Source organism: Anomaloglossus baeobatrachus, chromosome 2, assembly GCF_048569485.1.
Source record: "Anomaloglossus baeobatrachus isolate aAnoBae1 chromosome 2, aAnoBae1.hap1, whole genome shotgun sequence".
Taxonomy (NCBI): Eukaryota; Metazoa; Chordata; class Amphibia; order Anura; family Aromobatidae; genus Anomaloglossus; species Anomaloglossus baeobatrachus.
Window position 1 is genome coordinate 476,353,944 of NC_134354.1, and position 17,463 is coordinate 476,371,406.

Below are 17,463 nucleotides of genomic sequence, written 5' to 3' on the forward strand. Positions count from 1 at the left end.
CTGGGGTCAACTAAGTGCATTGAGGCCGTAATCGGGACAAAGGAAAGTGAAGTGATGACATCGGGTAGAGATGTGAAAAGACACAAGGTAAAAAGGAGACAAGGATTTATACCTTGCATCTTTTCACAACTCTACCCGATATCATCACTTCACTTTCTTTTGTACCGATTACGGCCTCAATGCACTTACTTGACCCCAGACCTCACACATACACACATACAACCTCGCTTCACCTCGTCATTGTCTTCATGTGATGAACTCTGCTGACCTCCCAGAGCGATCATACATGCCTCTTTCACACATCAGTTTTTTGCCATCAGTCGCAATCCGTCGTTTTGTTAAAAAAACGGATCCAGCACTGGATCCGTTTTTTTTCTAATTGACTTGTATTAGCGACGGATCCGCCGGCGTCCATCATTTGTTTTAATGGAAGCCTATGGGCGCAGTATGCGTCTTTTTTTTAACCAAGCATGCTCAGATGTGTAAATTCCATTCTGGTCAGAAAAAGTCTTTCTCTCTTTCTCTTTCTCTCTCTCTTTCCATCTTTCTCTCTTTCTCTTTCTCTCTCTCTCTCTTACTCTTTCTCTCTCTCTTTTTCTCTCTCTCTCTCTTTCTCCTTCTTTCTTTCTCTCTTTCTATCTATCTCGTTCTTTCTCATTTTCTCCCTCTCTCTCTTTCTCTTTTTCTCTCTCTCTCTCTTTCTCCTTCTTTCTTTTTCTCTTTCTATCTATCTCGTTCTTTCTCATTTTCTCCCTCTCTCTGTTTCTCTTTCTTTCTCTTGTCCGGGATGGGTTCATACGGGTTTTCAATAGTAAATAACCTTTGCCATGAAAAAAAATGGTAGGACGGATCCATTTTTTCACAGGATCCGTTGCATCAGTTTTACCACAGTCACATCAGTCACAAAACTGATTGTGACTGATGCAAAAAAACTGATGTGTGAAAGGGGCCGTTACTCTGCACACAGACTATTCAATCTTATCTCCCTCAAGTTGTTTCATTACCATTATCTCCCCTGCATCTCAAGTTTACACAAACACACAAGTTTCACATTAAAATAAAATTCTACAGACTTGTACTCCTTCCTCGCGCACAGTTCTTCCCATTCAGTACACCTGTATAAATTTCCAATAAATAACACATTGTTTCACCACTTTTTGTGTTCGCATCCACAACTTCACTCATTCCGAGCAATTGTTTCTTTTTGCTATTATCGAATATACACACCTTTTTATATGTTTTCTTTATATTTTTCTTTTAACCCTCTGAACTCTGACTCACTGCCATGTGTTTGCTTTGGCGCTCTCTTTTGAAAACTTCCTGCTATTTATAGACCGAGTTTTTGTTGTTGCTTGTTATATCAGCGGATTTCCTGATGAAGAAGTGGGGTGACACGTCGAAGTGCGTTGAATAAAACCACCTTCATACAATTTCATTGGATTTATGTCATATATTCAGCAGCGCAGTAACAGTTCTACAAATACTTTGTTTCTGATCTGCTTCAGCCCACATGAAAGGCAGGGAGACGACCCATGACATACATAGCACATCATGGGTCGTTAAGAGGTTAATACAATTAACCTTATTTAAACAATAGTTTCATTTCTGATTACACTTTTTTTAAGTTAGAAATTGAGTTTTATATAGGACATCTGCCAGAAGGACTGACAATAAAAGGCCCTTTATTGTACTTTTAGGGTATGTGCGCACGTTGCTTTTTACCTGCTTTTTACCTGCTTTTTTGCTGCTTTTTCTTCTGCGCTGTTTAATGCCAAAATGGATGTGTTCTTCTATTCAAGCAAAGTCTATGGGAATTTGGGTTTCTTGTTCACACTATGTTGTTCAAAATGCTGCCTTTTTGAGGCAGAACTTTGGTCAAAAACTCAGCTTTTCAAAGAAGCAACATGTCAATTGTTTTTGCCATTTGGGTTTTGCACTGCAAAGCTGAGTTTTTGACCAAAGTTCTGCCACAAAAAGGCAGCATTTTGAACAACATAGTGTGAACAAGAAACCCAAATTCCCATAGACTTTGCTTGAATAGAAGAACACATCCATTTTGGCATTAAACAGCGCAGAAGAAAAAGCAGCAAAAAAGCAGGTAAAAAGCAGGTAAAAAGCAACGTGCGCACATACCCTTAACTTGATTTCTCACCATATTTCACAATACCATCAGCATATATTATTGTATATATCTCTTAGACCAAATTTACATTTTGACACCTAATGTGTCAGAATGGCTGTATAATCCTTTGTGATTATATTAAAGGGAACCTGTCACCAGATTTGAGGTCTATAAGCAGCAGCCACCACCAGTGAGCCCTTATATATGGCATTCTAACATGCTGTATATAAGAACCCAGGCCGCTGTGTAGAACGTAAAAATCACTTTATACTACTCACCTGAGGGGCGGTGCAGTGCAGACACTGTTCTCCGGTATCGGTGCCTCCTCTTTTGGCCATCTTTGTCCTTCTTCTTCTGAAGCCTGGGTGCCTGACACGTCCTCCGTCATCCACACAAGCCGACACTGGGGTCCTGAGCAGGTGCACTTTGATCTGTCCTGAGCAGGGCAAATCAAAGTATTGTGCGCATGCATAGGACCTCAATTACGGCTAGTGTGCATGATTGGTGGTGGCCGTAGCTTATAGTTGCCAAATCTGGTGACAGGTTCCCTTTAAAAGGAACCTTTTATCAGTTGGTGGCTCAGTGGTTAGCACTGCAGTCTTGCAGCGCTGGGGTCCTCATTTTGAATCCCACCAAGGACAACGTCTACAAGGAGTTTGTATGTTCTCCCCGTGTTTGTGTGGGTTTCCTCTGGGTTCTCCGGTTTCCTCCCACACTCCAAAGACAGAGATAGGGAATATAGATTGTGAGCCCCAATGGGGACAGTGTTCCTGATGTATGTAAAGGACTGCAGAATATGTTAGCGCTATACAAAAATAAAGATTTTTTTATTTTACTTACTCCCTGACGAAGCGGGTGCAAAACAGTCGTTGGAGTGGCGTGGAGGGGTTGGTAGGTATCTATGGTTGCTAATGGGTATGGCCTGGATGTACTTTTGGTCCGTGTCTCGTGCTTTGATTTACAAGGTTTTCCCATGTGTTCAATGATTGTGCCAATATTCATTATATGAATTTGCTCTGTATCCACATTGTTATCCTGACTCTATTTGTCTTTCATCGAGATCAGGGACATTTACTATAGTCCTTCAGGGATGGCATCTCTGATCGATAGAGCAATTGTTTATATCCATGTATAGATTGGAGGAGTTTTCTTTGTGACCAACTGTGTGAAAGCTGTCTCCATATTGATGTATCCAGCTTAAAAATACCTTTTATTATTATTTCTATAGCACAAAGCTTTCATTGGCTACGGACCTTTAAATAAAATAAATATAATATATCCATTATTTGGCCACCCAGATAATATATATGTGCATTTTTCCCTACCTTCCCCTCCTTTGTTCATGTTCTTATCATGTTTTTAATTGTGTGTCTGTTTTTAACCAATAAAATTTCTATTTATGAATCAATTGTGATATTTTTCTGGAATATTTTTGTTTGGTTTTCTAGTAGTTGTTATTTTGATATTCCAGATGGAATTTAAGAATATATGGTATATCCTTCCATTTATAGGTTACGTCTCCTTCTTCTGAAGCCTGGGTGCATGACGCGTCCTCCGTCATCCACACAAGCCGACACTGGGGTCCTGAGCAGGTGCACTTTGATCTGTCCTGAGCAGGGCAGATCAAAGTATTGTGCGCATGCCTAGGACCTCAATTACGGCTAGTGTGCATGACTGGTGGTGGCCGTAGCTTATAGTTGCCAAATCTGGTGACAGGTTCCCTTTAAAAGGAACCTTTTATGAGTTGGTGGCTCAGTGGTTAGCACTGCAGTCTTGTAGCGCTGGGGTCCTCGATTTGAATCCCACCAAGGACAACGTCTGCAAGGAGTTTGTATGTTCTCCCTGTGTTTGTGTGGGTTTCCTCCGGGTTCTCCGGTTTCCTCCCACACTCCAAAGACATACAGATAGGGAATATAGATTGTGAGCCCCAATGGGGACAGTGTTCCTGATGTATGTAAAGCACTGCAGAATATCTTAGCACTATACAAAAATAAAGATTTTTTTTATTTTACTTACTAGATACTTACTTTTCCCCCTTAAAGCAATGAAGGAAATTAATATCTCTGCATCTGAAGGTTGGATCTTTCCTAGCTTGTTTGAAAGTGAATCTGTCAGTAGGACTAACCCTCCTAAGCTGTCATTATAGACATATGAGTTGTAGAAAGTTGAATAAAATGATATTTTGATATCAGCAATTCGATGTCTTATTCCAGAGAAATCCATTTTTTTCCTATATGTAATGAGCTGTTCCAGACTATGGGCCGGACACTGATCTACACGAGAATCTGCCTCCAGGGCTTATTTTTAATAAAATGTGGAGACGCCATTGTGATAAGTGATGGCCGCTCTCTGCTCCCCTAATCTTACTGCAGAGCTGTGTGTGATTATAACTGACAAGCGTTTGTAAGGAGACAAAGTTCAGTTCTACTGTCCTGTGTTAGTTATATGTCTCACACTGGTAATGCCTCCTTTTATCAAAAATAAGCCCCAGAGACAGATTCTCATACAGATCAGTGTACGGCTCATAGCGTGGAACAGATTACCTTTATTTTAGGATTATAAAACTCACTTTTCCTCCCAAAAAGAGGAAAATGAGGGGTGTGTCTTTTAATGCGAATGTAGGTTACTGGGGGGGGTGGATGGGGGTTACAGGAAGCAGGGGCAATGCTATGAACTTTGAGTTGCTCTGTGCGGCAGGTGGGCAGTGTGCTGCTATGTGCGGTGGGCGATGCTCTGCTCTGTACTGCAGGCGGTGCGCCGCAGGCGATGCGCTGGTCCGTACTGCAGGTGGGGGATGAGCTGCGGGCAGGCAGTGCGCTGCTCTATGCTGTGAGCTGTGGTCAAGCAGGGACCATTCTGGAGATGTTGGCGGTGCGGGCTTCAAACAATGGCACCCGCAGTCGGCGCATGCGCAGATGGAGGTCTCGGCTCAAGATTTCATCTGCGCATGTGCCACCTCAAGCCTATTGATTTCCCAGCAGCAGTTTAAGGAGAAAGACACCCGGAGGTGGCACGTCCACAGATGAGATCTCGGCTTGTCATTGAAGCCCGTACCGCTGACAGTTTCTGTATGTTTTTTCTGCCTCGAGCACCTGGGACACCAGCCACACCGTCACCATGCTCCACCACCGCTCCTGCTTTAGGGGACCCCCGCTCCACCACCGCTGACGCCCACCCACCCGGTAAGACACCACCAGATTTTAAGAAGGACCCAATTTTTTTCCCTTTTTTTCCTCTAAATTTGTGGTGTGTCTTTATAATCCGATGCGCCTTCTAAAACGAAAACTACGGTATTTTTACAAATAAGAAAAATGTGGATTTCTCTGGAATAAGACATTGGATCGTAGATATCAAGGTATCATTTTATTCAGCTTCCTGTGGCTTACATACCCATAGGAGGGTTAGGAGGGTTGAATTTGAAAAAAGGTTTGCTCCAAATATTCCTAAATTCTGATAGATTCATAAACTAGGGTCTACGTCAGGGGTCTCAAACTCGGCTGGGTGTTTGGGCCGCACAGAGGAAAAAAAATAATTTGGGGGGCCGCATTCTTTGCAGGACAAAGTGACATTGTTATTGGTACCATATATATATATTTTTTATTTTATTTTTTTTTTTTACACACCTTGGGATCACTGATTTTCAACATTTTCACTTGTTCATTATAGCAAACGTGCACATTCTTTGTTTAAATATAAACCTTTTTTTTTTTTTTTTTTTTTTTACATTTTATCCCTTTCTTGTAACTAATAGTCTTACAATTAGCACTATATAGAAATTTTGACCAACATCTTTTAGTAATGTTCCCCATCTTGTTGTAACGTGCCCATCCTTGTCCCCTTGGTGTATTGTGCCCCATCCCACAGTAATGTTCCCCATCCTTGTCCCCATTTTGCAGTAATGTGTTCATCCTTGTCCCCATGTTATAGTAATGTGTTCATCCTTGTCCCTATCCTATAGTAATGTCCCCATCTTATAGTAATGTTCCCCATCCTTGTCCCCTTGTAGCAATGTCCCCATCCTATAGTACTGTTCCCATTCTATAGTAATGTGCCCATCCTTTAGTAATATGCCAACCTAGTACCCACCCTATAGTAATGTCCCCAGCATTATCCCTATTCTATAGTAATGTTTCCCATCCTTGTCCCCTTGTAGTAATGTCCCTATCATACAGTAATGTGCCCACCTTGTCCCCATCCTGTAGTAATGTCCCCATCCTATAGTCATGTGCCCATCCTTGTCCCCATCCTATAGTACTGTGCCCACCTTGTCCCCATCCTGTAGTAATGTGTCCATCCTAGTCCCTATCCTATAGTAATGTCCCCATCCTAGTCCCAATCCTATAATAATGTGCCCATCCTAGTCCCTATCCTAATGTCCCCATACTATAGTAATAATGTCCTCATCCAATAGTATTGTGCCCATCCTTGTAATGTCCCCATCCTATAGTAATGTCCCCAGCCTTATCCCCATCCCATAGTAATGTGCGCACTTTGTCCCCATCCTATAGCAGTGTTTCTCAACTCCAGTCCTCAAGACCCACCAACAGATCATGTTTTCAGGTTTTCCTCAATGTTAGACAGGGAATAATTCCATCACCTGTGCAACATTAAGGAAATCCTGAAAACCTGATTGAGGAAAACCTGAAAACATGATCTGTTGGTGGGTCTTGAGGACTGGAGTTGAGAAACACTGTCCTATAGTAATGGGTCAGCAGCTCCCCTCACCTTCCACAGACGCCGGAGTGAAGCTGAGGGGGCAGTCTCCGGCCCCAGATCCACAGTAATTGGAGAGATCGGTCACAAGGCCGGTCTCTCCAATCAGAGCTGGGGGCGGGTGAAACACAGGTCACCCAGCTCCAGCCAATGATCAGGGCTACAGCTGCACTGATCTTGGCTGGATTTCAATGTTTCAGCGATTTTCAATGGCTGAAACATTAGTTGCTGGGATTGGCTGACGAACGCCGTTCAGCCAATCACAGCCTCCGTAGGTCCGGGGAGGAGACACCACCCCTCCTGAGGTCCCCTCCTCCCCGAATCTAAGGTATTTGCAGCGATCGCAGCCTCCGGGGCTGCGATTTCGCCATGACGTACTGGGTACGGCATGGGTCCTTAAGTACCAGGGAGCCATAACGTACCCAGTACGTCATAGGTCGCTAAGGGGTTAACGTCCAACACACACACCCACACTTCTTCTCACCTGTCCCGCGCTCCCTCCTCTCTGCTTCGTGCGCCCCCCAGGCCCGTGCCCCGGTCACTATCGCGGCAGCTGCAGTGTCACTGTCAGTGATTTATGTGAGATGATTGTATTGCCGGCGCCAGCAACACATTCATCTGACATAAATCGCAGACAGTGGCTGCAGCCCCTGCACCTGCCGCGATAGTGACCAGGGGCACGGGCCTGTGGGCCGCACGAACCACCCTGAGGGGCCGCATGTGGGCCGCGTGTTTGAGACCCCTGGTCTACGTAGACCTATAATTGTACCTAATTGCCATTTTCTCTTCTTTTGAAATACGGACAGTGTTTTATAATGCAATCAACTGATCAATAATATCACCATTTCATTTGTTCAGAAAGCAAACAAGTGGAGATGCGCTGAAAGACACAGAACTGGCCGACGTGGAGGAAGATGAGGGAACATCATGAGGACTTGCATGCCCCGATGAACTTTGCCTGCTGCTATACCCCTGGCTTTTTCTATGTTGCACAAACTTGTACTCTCATGACCATCTTGAACCAAAGCTTGTGGTCAGTAAACAACGCAAACAGCCCTTTGTAAAATGTTTACAATATAGGAATGAGAATAATACATAGCGACTGTCTATGAACTGTACCTGTCGCCTGTACACTGTGGAGCCCGTTTTCATGAGCATGCTAGAAAATAGAGACCTCCTGAAGCACGAGGCACCTTGTAACTCGTGTCTCCGTAGCATCATTAACACTCGGTGAGCAGATACTGGGGGAATGTCCAATGTCAGTAGAAAAAAGGTCCACTTTCTATGTGTTAAATGTGTCTGTCTGCATGTATATGGTCATAACGTATGTGTGTATACCGAAGAAACAAAGAACAATGTGCCTCATCTCCATCTTTGCTTCTGCAGGATCCAGTCTGTGTAGCTTGAAGATTGCTTGACCTATGAATGTTTTATTTATGATTCTAAAACCAAAAGCTTTTCTTTTCCTTAGCTTTCCTTAGCTTTCGCCTCACTCCTGGCTTCTCCAATGCTTTAGAATTTATATTCTTACATTTTTTTTTTTATTTCAATGTATATTTATGTAAAGAGAACTGTACAGGGATTATTGTGGGGAAAAAAACATGATTGCTGCTGATAGCGCTGATTATTCTGTTATTTTGGCTAGTTAGAACTTGCACATTACTTGCCCCAGTGCAAGTAGATATGTTTTGGGTTGTATGCTAAGGGAAATCTGACAGCAGGTTTTTACTATGTAATCTGAGAGCAGCATGATGTAGGGGTACAGATGCTGATTCCATGGATGTATTTGTCACGCTAGGTACGGGGAAGTACCAAGCGAGCGGTGAAAGGGAAGGGAAGGGGGAGATGGTGACCCCTGACCAAACCTATAGCTGGTCCCTGGGGTCTTTCACCACCCTAGATAGGTTCCACACCTATGCGCTAAGCTGGATACATGACCCTAGGAATGCCTAGTGCTGAACCCTAAATAGGGAACGGGTGGGATGATCTCTTTGTCAACCCCATTAAATGCTAAAGGAAGGCACAAGGTGGAAACACGAGGGGAAAAAGCATGAACTACTTACCCACAGATGACACAGGGAGGAGTTAAGCAAATCTGCAATAACGATAACGATATTACAGATAAGAACAAGCCACCTGCTTGCAACCAGAGCTAAAATGAACTGAATAATATCACCAGCACCAGTCCAGGGAAGAAGGGAGTATTTAAGCATCAAGAGAATACTGATGATCAATAGCTGGGTGGAAGGCGAGCTCTGCTGAGTACAAATTGGAAAGAGATGAAAATCCAGCAGGAACAATAGAATGTCAGGGAGCATTTTTGCGCAGCCAAACGCTGTGACCTTCTATTGCCAGAAACCACCTGACTTTCTGTCACCCATGACACACCCAAAACAGTATCACTTCATGGGCTGCTTATTGTAGTTTCCATGCAATCAATATTTTATCAGCATGAGATTATCACTGCAGGACTAGGTGTCACTTGCCAGACAGTTCAGATAACTTGTATAACCCTTCCCTCACCACTGATTGTCAGCTTGCTGATATTGTACATTTTACATAGGAAGCTGCCAATGAGTGGTGTGGGTGGGGTTTAATAGGGCTCAGCATTCTGACCAATGCTACATCTTCAATGGAGAAAACAGGGATTTTATGAAATCTACACCAAGCAGTGCAGTAAAAGATACATCGCTAGAATCAGGCTCTCTGCCCCAATATCATGCTGCTCTCAGATTTCACAGCTAAAACCTGCTGACTGTTTCCCTTTAAGTAAGTTCCAGTTGTATAGAAATGTTTACATTTGCTACAGGAAGGGCTATTTTGTCTTTGCACCTGCAGTACACTCATTCATAATGCCCCATACTTCATTTGTCCCCCTGGTCAGCAAGTTGTGATGATTCCTATCAATGACCTGCAAAGCATGTTCCAGGACGTAATGCTTCACAGCAGATCTGGAATCTTGGAAGTATGCGTATGTGGATTGCTACGTATTGTACAGTGAGTCTGCTGCAGCTACTAAATACAGCATGTGATAGATATTTAGGAATTTTCTACATTGAGAACTGTCTAGTCTAATGTAATGCTAATAATTACTAACGGATGAGCTACAAAAACAATGGAAAGCCAAAATGTTGTGTTAGACAAATGTTCTTCTGTAGGTGGGCCTCATTTCCAAGGTGTTCGCCTTTTTATAATTTACACATAGATATTATTTACAGTATATCTTGAGGGACAAATTGTTAATATGTTTTTAATATTTTCATATTTGAACTATTGTCATATTTTTAGCTTGTTTTGCAAATTGGAAACATTATTCAAGATTGACTTTCTGGGTTTTAACCTAGTTGAAAGAAGTCCATGGCTACATGACTCTGCAGATGGTTTAGCAGATATATGTATTATGCAAACTGAACATCTATTAGGAATTGGTGCTTTTTATGGATCTTAATAAAAATACATTAAAAACAATTCAAGGTAAATGTATTACTCTGTTTTAACATGATAGTGGAAAAAAATAACTGTGCATGGTAAGTACAGTGTATCATTAAAGTGGATATCCAGGTTTACTCCTTTAAATGTTCATCTGCCCTGATGGTAAGATGCTTAATGTTAATCTAATCGACCTTTACTGCAATGGAGATTATATTTCTATGCATTTTACATTTGGCCCATGGTGAATCTGTGTTTTCCCGGAGCAGCCAATATGAATAAGTATAGCTGCAGCGTGGGGGGAGGCAGAGGTACATCGTGGAGCACTAATTATGCAGGGACATGATTTTTGGGCAGTTTGCTCGCAATGGTCAATGTAGCTGAGTTGCAGGTATTTATCACTACTTGTGGATAGGGTTGAGTGAGCCCTCCCATGCTAGGGTGCTCAGGACTCGTAACAAGTAGTGATGAGTGAGCACTATCATGCTCGGTGCTCGGTACTCCTACCTAGTAGTGATGAGCAAGCACTACCATGCTTGGGTGCTCAGTACTCGCACCTTGTAGTGATGAGCGAGTTCTACTAGGCTCGGTGCTCGGTACTCCTACCTAGTAGTGATGAGCAAGCACTACCATGCTCGGGTGCTCAGTACTCGCACCTTGTAGTGATGAGCGAGTTCTACTATGCTCAGGTGCTTGGTACTTGTACCTAGTGGTGATGAGCGAACACTACCATGTTCGGGTGCTCGGTGCTCGGTACTCGTACCTAGTAGTGATGAGCAAGCAATACTATGCTCAGGTGCTCAGTACTCATCACGAGTAATAATGAGCGAGCACCACTATGCTCAGGTACTTTGTACTCATACCTAGTAGTGATGAGCGCGCACTATAATTACTCTGCTGCTCGGTACTCGTCACGAGTAATGATAAGCGAGCACTACTATGCTCAGGTGCTCGTTACACATACCTAGTAGTGATGAGCAAGCACTACCATGTTCAGGTGCATGGTACTCGTACCTAGTAGTGATGAGCGAGCACTACAATGCTTGGGTGCTCGGAACTCGTAACGAGTAATGATGAGCGAGCACTACCATGCTCATCTGCTCAGTACTCCTAACAAGTAGTGATGGGCGAGCACTACCATGCTCAGGTGCTCGGTACTCGTAACGAGTAGTGATGAGCAAGTGTACCGCCCTGGGGCTCGGCCGGCTGCCGAGCCGCTCGGATCCGTGCTCGTCGGTGGGTGGCTCAAGCTCTTCCACGGACCCAGGGGTCACGTCGCTCTGAAAGGGGGTTGGCGCTACACGTAGGGACTTCGGTGGGGAGGTCCACGGCCGGAGCCGCGGTGGTTTGCAGGGGATTTAAGTTCGTGACGCCACCCATGGGTTGTGGTGAATGGATGGACACCACCGCTGCCATTGACTGGGCTCCCAGGGACGGTGTTGCGCAGCTTGGTTTTGACCCCCTCCGTGAGCAGGGGGGATGATGGTCCCGGGGGCCCGAGGGAGGTGCTGATGGGATGGATGCGTGCTGGGGCGCTGGTGCGGTGCGGCGCGGTGCGCGGCCCGAAGGCATTGGTGTACTCACTATGATAAAACACGCTGGAGTCTCTGGTAAACCAAACAAGATGATGAACGGTGCCCGCAGCCGGCTGCAGCTTCCCCTTAACAGGTTGGTGGTTTCCGCCTTTTTCCTGCACCTCTTTAGTGTAAATGTTATGACTCTTATGCCTAAGCAACGGTAGTCCGCTCCCCGGCTTGCTGTATGTCGGGAGAGCCCTGTGTGCTCACGGATGCTAGCCCTTGGGTCTCTATGCCTTGGCGGTGGCATTACCCTAATGGTTGGGCTGTTGTCTTCAGTCAGGTCTTGTGTGGGAAAGGTCCTAAAGTCCAGTCCTCAATCAGTTGATTTGACTTAGCCTAGTTGTTTCTGGGCCTCGTACTGGGTATGAGTACCCCTCCTGGTGCTCCAGTTTCCAGTCGGTTACCCGGTTCGGTACCGGCGGGACACTGCCCGTCCCCAGTCCCTACGGTTCCACCGGCTGTAAGCCCAGCTCCTGCAGGCGGCCACCACCGTCTGCCTCTTTACCAGAGGTGACTGGGCTCCAAACCAGACACCTAGTGTCGACTTTGGCAGACCTGTGCACAGGCCTGCCCTTGAACTTGACTCTCCTCACTTCCACTGTCAAAGCTAAAACTCGTCTCTACTGTTTCACACCTCCAGGCCTGTGAACTCATTGGTGGGTGGAGCCAACTGCCTGGCTCCGCCCCCTGGTGTGAACATCAAACTCGGAGGGTGGTGACAAAGGTTTGTAGTTTGGCTGCTGTCACCTTTCTAAGGGGGGGGAGAGTGTGTGTGTTTGTGTGTGTGTGTGTGTGTGTGTGCGCGCACGGGTCTACCTGGGACGACCTGACTAGTCCAGGGAGTCACACAAGCACTACCATGCTTGGTACTTGTAGCAAGCAGTCGGGCACTCGGATGAGTTCAACTCATTTACTGAGTATAATGGAAGTTAATGGGAAACTCGAGCATTTTTATGGAAGATCTTCCAGAAAAATGCACAAGTCCCCCACTGACTTCCACACTACCCGATGAATGAGTTGAGCCCGTTCAAGTGTTAAAATGCTTGTTATGAGTACCGAGCACCTGAGCATAGTAATGCTCACTCATCACTATTCGTTACAAGTACTGAGCACCCAAGCATGGTAGTGCTCGCTCATCACTAGTCGTTACCAGTACTAAGCACCCAAGCATGGTAGTGCTCGCTCACCACTACTCATTATGACTACTGAGCACCCGAGCATGGTAGTGCTCACTCATCACTACTTATGGATAAGAAATTGAAAAATGGTAAATGAGCATTATCCATTATGATTTATTCTGGATAATTATGATTAATGAGGAACTAGATAGTATTGTTGACTTCTGGCAACCACTGTTAATAGGAGGATTGTATAGTCTGTTCAGACATTTCAACGGGGATCCTCTTTCAATAATTAATAAATGCTACATTGTTATTTTGTTTCATATGTCACTTTTATTTTCATTATTTGTCTTTTTGTCCTAGGCCTAAAGCTGTACAACTACTGTATGACAGAAAGCATATTGTTGCCTCATTGTAAAGAAGCACATTATTTTTGTTATTGTAAGCTTTAAACCTTTTCAAAGAGCCTTTGGCACCGTTTATTTATTAAGGCAAGGGCTAAATATGATTTACAATTCCTTATAAACTATTTACTGTTATACAATATGTCATGATACCAATTCAATACAATCCTGTGATATCAAGTAAAAGTATAATATTTTTGTAACATTGCAGCTTACAAGTGATAAATGGGTATATACTCGTTATTCATGTTTGTATAACACCTTGGGCCATACATCTCAAGATATATCGGGTTTAGAAACAAGTGAAGGAAGGACACAGGTGAATGTGATCGGTCAATGATGGAGTGGTTCATATACCAAGTTGTAGATCTTGTTAGCTGGTGTGCGGTTAAAGAACAATGTACAAGACTACTAATGGATTGCACACTTCACACAGAAGTCGGTAGGTCATATTGCAACTAAAGCTTTTTTATGTCTAGGTGTTTGCCATAGAGATTAAAGCTTATCTCCACTTTCAAAAGAAAAATGATAATAGTCCAGGACTTTGTAGTATAATCGTTTTTCTAAATTAGAGGATTTTGCTGTCAACCCAGTGCCCAGCCTGCCCGAGGTTTGTACTGAGGACTGCACTAATCTAGGCATTGTTCTGCTGCTATTTTCAGTGCGGGAACAAGTGTCCTAGGATCTTACAGCACTCTCTCTAGCACTGAAGATGGAAGCTAAGATCTGGAAGCCGGACACTGCCTAGTTTAAAGGGAATTTGTCACAAGGTTTTTGCTACCTCATCTGAGTGCAGCATGATGTAGGCAAAAAGACCCTGAATCCAACTATGTATCACTTTAGTGCAGCAGTATTCATTCAAAGTTTTTTAGGAGTAACATGCAGTAGAGCTCAGGACGCTAACCCCGCCCATAGCCCATATTAACAGCTTTCTGTGTACATTGTATATTGACAGTGAGCTGCTAATCAGTGCTGGGGGCATGGTTGACCTACCAGGCACTCAGGCATCTAGTCCTGTAGTGATAGTCTCCTGCTGATAAAACACTCACTATATTGAATAAACCGCACAAAACCTAATAATTTACACAATGCTGAAATCAGTATGTCAGCCCCCACCTTATGCTGCCCTCAGATTACATAGGAAAAACCTGTGGACAGATTACCTTTAATGCAGTCTGCAATATAATTTTCAGGTGGTCCCGTGCTGTGGTTTAACAGCAAACAAACAATTGTTCTACAGCTGCACTATAGTTGTTATTCTTTTGAAGATGGAGGTTAAAATTTAGTTGTTTTTTTGTTTCATTTCCTGGAGTCTGTAGGCACAATATTGTAAATTAAAAAGACCCTGTCAACTCAATCATGCTGCCCAAACTGCGGGCAGCATGAAAAAGATCCTGGCTGCACCATTGCAGCCAGGTATAATGCTCCATAAAGATTTGGGACCACAATCGGAGATGAGAGTAGTCTGCCTCTGCCCCAGCACTGCTGCATGTGATTGACAAGTCTCTCACTATTGAAGAGACCTGTCAGTCACCCCCAGTGCTGGGACAAGCCAGAAGGGGGTCAGAACAAGACTAGTCTTGTCTCCGGCTATGATCCTCGGCCAGATCTTTATAGTATAGTCTCTCTAAGATGCTGGAGCATTTAAGAGTAAAATATACATGGGTGCAATCATTTACCCAGGATCTGAATAATGCTGCCCATGGTTTGGGCAGCATGAATCAGATAAGAGGCTCCCTTTTAAAGTTTCTATGTGCAGTGAGATGCAGAAAGGAGAATTTATTAGCACTAAATTAAATTATTAAGCTTTAATTAGGACACTCTATAGGCATACCAAAGAATGACACCAGTGAGATTTTTGGAAGCACAAAATTGTGCTGCCTTTCAGGCTTTAGGAGTTTTCAGGTAAGTGGTAATGTTTCTTGGATGTCCTACACCAGCAGGAGAAACTATAATAGCAAGGAACCAAGCAATCTCAGAGTAATAGTGCTTGCCTCCTTCTGACAGAGGAAACTGAAACCAGAAAAAAGAGTCTCGAACAGAGGTTTGGAAAAGGGTCTTAGCATTAAAAGGACATATCAGGAAGGAAATGGATGATGAACAATAGGTCTAATATAGAATTAGATACTGAAATATTTGAACAATGACACAATTTTTGGCATTTTAGCTGTTAACCAAAACATATTCAAGATACAGTATATCACAAAAGGGAGTACAACCCTCACTTATTTGTAAAGGGGTGTACTCACTTTTGTGATTTACTATACAGTTATATAATCAATAGGGGGCTTAAAGTTCAGGCTCTCATCTTTAATTTGTGGGTATTCATATCCTAATAGGAGTAAGGGTTTAGGAATTACAGACCTTTAATATGTAGCTGCTTCTTTTTCAAGGAATGGTCCAAACGTAGTTGGACACTTATCTCAAAAGCTATTTTATGGGCTACATGGGCTATTTCCTTGTTAATCCATCATCCGTTAAGCAGATAAAAGGTCGGGAGCTGATTCCAGGTGTGGCATTTGCATTTGGAAGCTGTTGCTGTGAACACATAACATGCGATCAAAGGAGCTAAAAAAAGAAGGGTATAGAGTATAACAGGCTGTGTAAAGTGGGACCTCACTGTGCTGGCAGTCCATCTTGTCATCGAATCCGAGCTCTCCCAACTCAAATCCATCTTGCTCAATACATGTTTAGGAGGGAGAGTGGTAGAAATGAGTCATTGAAGATTTTCTCTACTTTATACTACAAAGTTTTTTATATTCATATGTATTATTAATGTAATGTTTGCTGAAAGTAGAGTTTCCTTTTAACTTTGACTAAATTTAAAACAAGTTTTAAAGGAATGGAAAACACCAGAAAGTTGACTTCTTGTTTGATAAAGAAAATGCAGCTTGTCATACAAGATTTTCCAAGAGTTACTGTGAACTAAACAGACTCGCAGGATAGAATGGATAAGGACGTCATTTTGATTTGGGATTAAATCTGCACCTTGCTCTACCATAGCACTCTGTTTGCTGAGTTCTTTAGCACCAAACTCCTAATGTTAAAATTTCAATTAGGGCATCACACAAACATTCTGAAGCGGATTTCATGAGTGGCTACATGTTCACCCGTTGGATACTGCTTCTTCTAATTCTGTAATTAACTGATAAATATGCAAGGTTCTGACTACCAGAATAGTAGCTATAGCTGCTTTAGAAAATCAAATATGGGTACATTTTTCCTTAGTACAAACCAATGTTTTTGTCCAATGAGTCCATGAAAAAAAACAAGATTCCTTGGGCCCAAAATCTAGATTATTTTATAAGATTGGTTGCTGAATATTTTACTTTTATAAAAAACTTTGAATCTTGAGCACATGTTATATTATTTACTGTTTGTTATAATTAATTTTTAACTTTATTAATAGTAACTGATGATTGTAAATAACTTTATTTTTCAGTCTTTGGAAAGTAATTCAGTGCTACTTTGATTTCCTTTTAATATCCTTATTGCACTTAACTATGTGCTTGATAGCTTTAAGTAACTTAGGAGAATTATCTTTAAAATAAATAACAATCTTCTAATATTCCCAAGTCTGAGGAAAGTTCAGATTCTGATGATTATACTCTGAGGAAGATGAGCCTGGATTTTTGGTTCCTCCAACATGGATATTGAGAAAGGAATTAAGACAGAAACTACTTTTCTTTAGATTGAAAAATCATATTCTACTGTCAATATTAGCTTGTGCACATATTATAAGCTTATTCATCAGATAATGGCTGTTATTCGAAATGATAAATTCTAGCTCTTGACTTCTTTTCCTTTTAGTAAAGATTGCATCTGCCTGAGACTTTTGAAAATTTAAAGAAGAATATCAGTACTTAATCCTTTATACATCCCAAAGGCTATAAGTAGAGATGAGCGAACCCAAACAGTAAAGTTTGGTGTTCATACTGAACACGGACTTTACAAAAAAAAAATCAGTATTCGAGTTTGGGTGCTTTACTTATGCTAACCACTCTACCGAGCATCGATGTTCTTTGGTACTCTTGGTGCTCGGTGCAGTGTTTGCATGGCTTGTACTGGGGGTAAAATTAGCTTTGTCATATGTG

General features: G+C 42.8%; 1 protein-coding gene across 3 annotated transcripts in view; it reads left to right on the top strand.

Moving 5' to 3' along the window:
* Positions 1-10,303, top strand: part of CAMKK1 (calcium/calmodulin dependent protein kinase kinase 1) — a 445,750-nt gene extending 435,447 nt beyond the window's left edge. For all 3 annotated transcript variants that reach the window (XM_075336377.1, XM_075336378.1, XM_075336379.1), the window contains one exon: positions 7,694-10,303. In XM_075336377.1, coding sequence (XP_075192492.1) covers positions 7,694-7,766 — 73 coding nt within the window. In that variant the 3' untranslated portion in view covers positions 7,767-10,303. The remainder of the gene's footprint in view (positions 1-7,693) is intronic.
* The last annotated feature ends 7,160 nt before the right edge of the window (positions 10,304-17,463 follow it).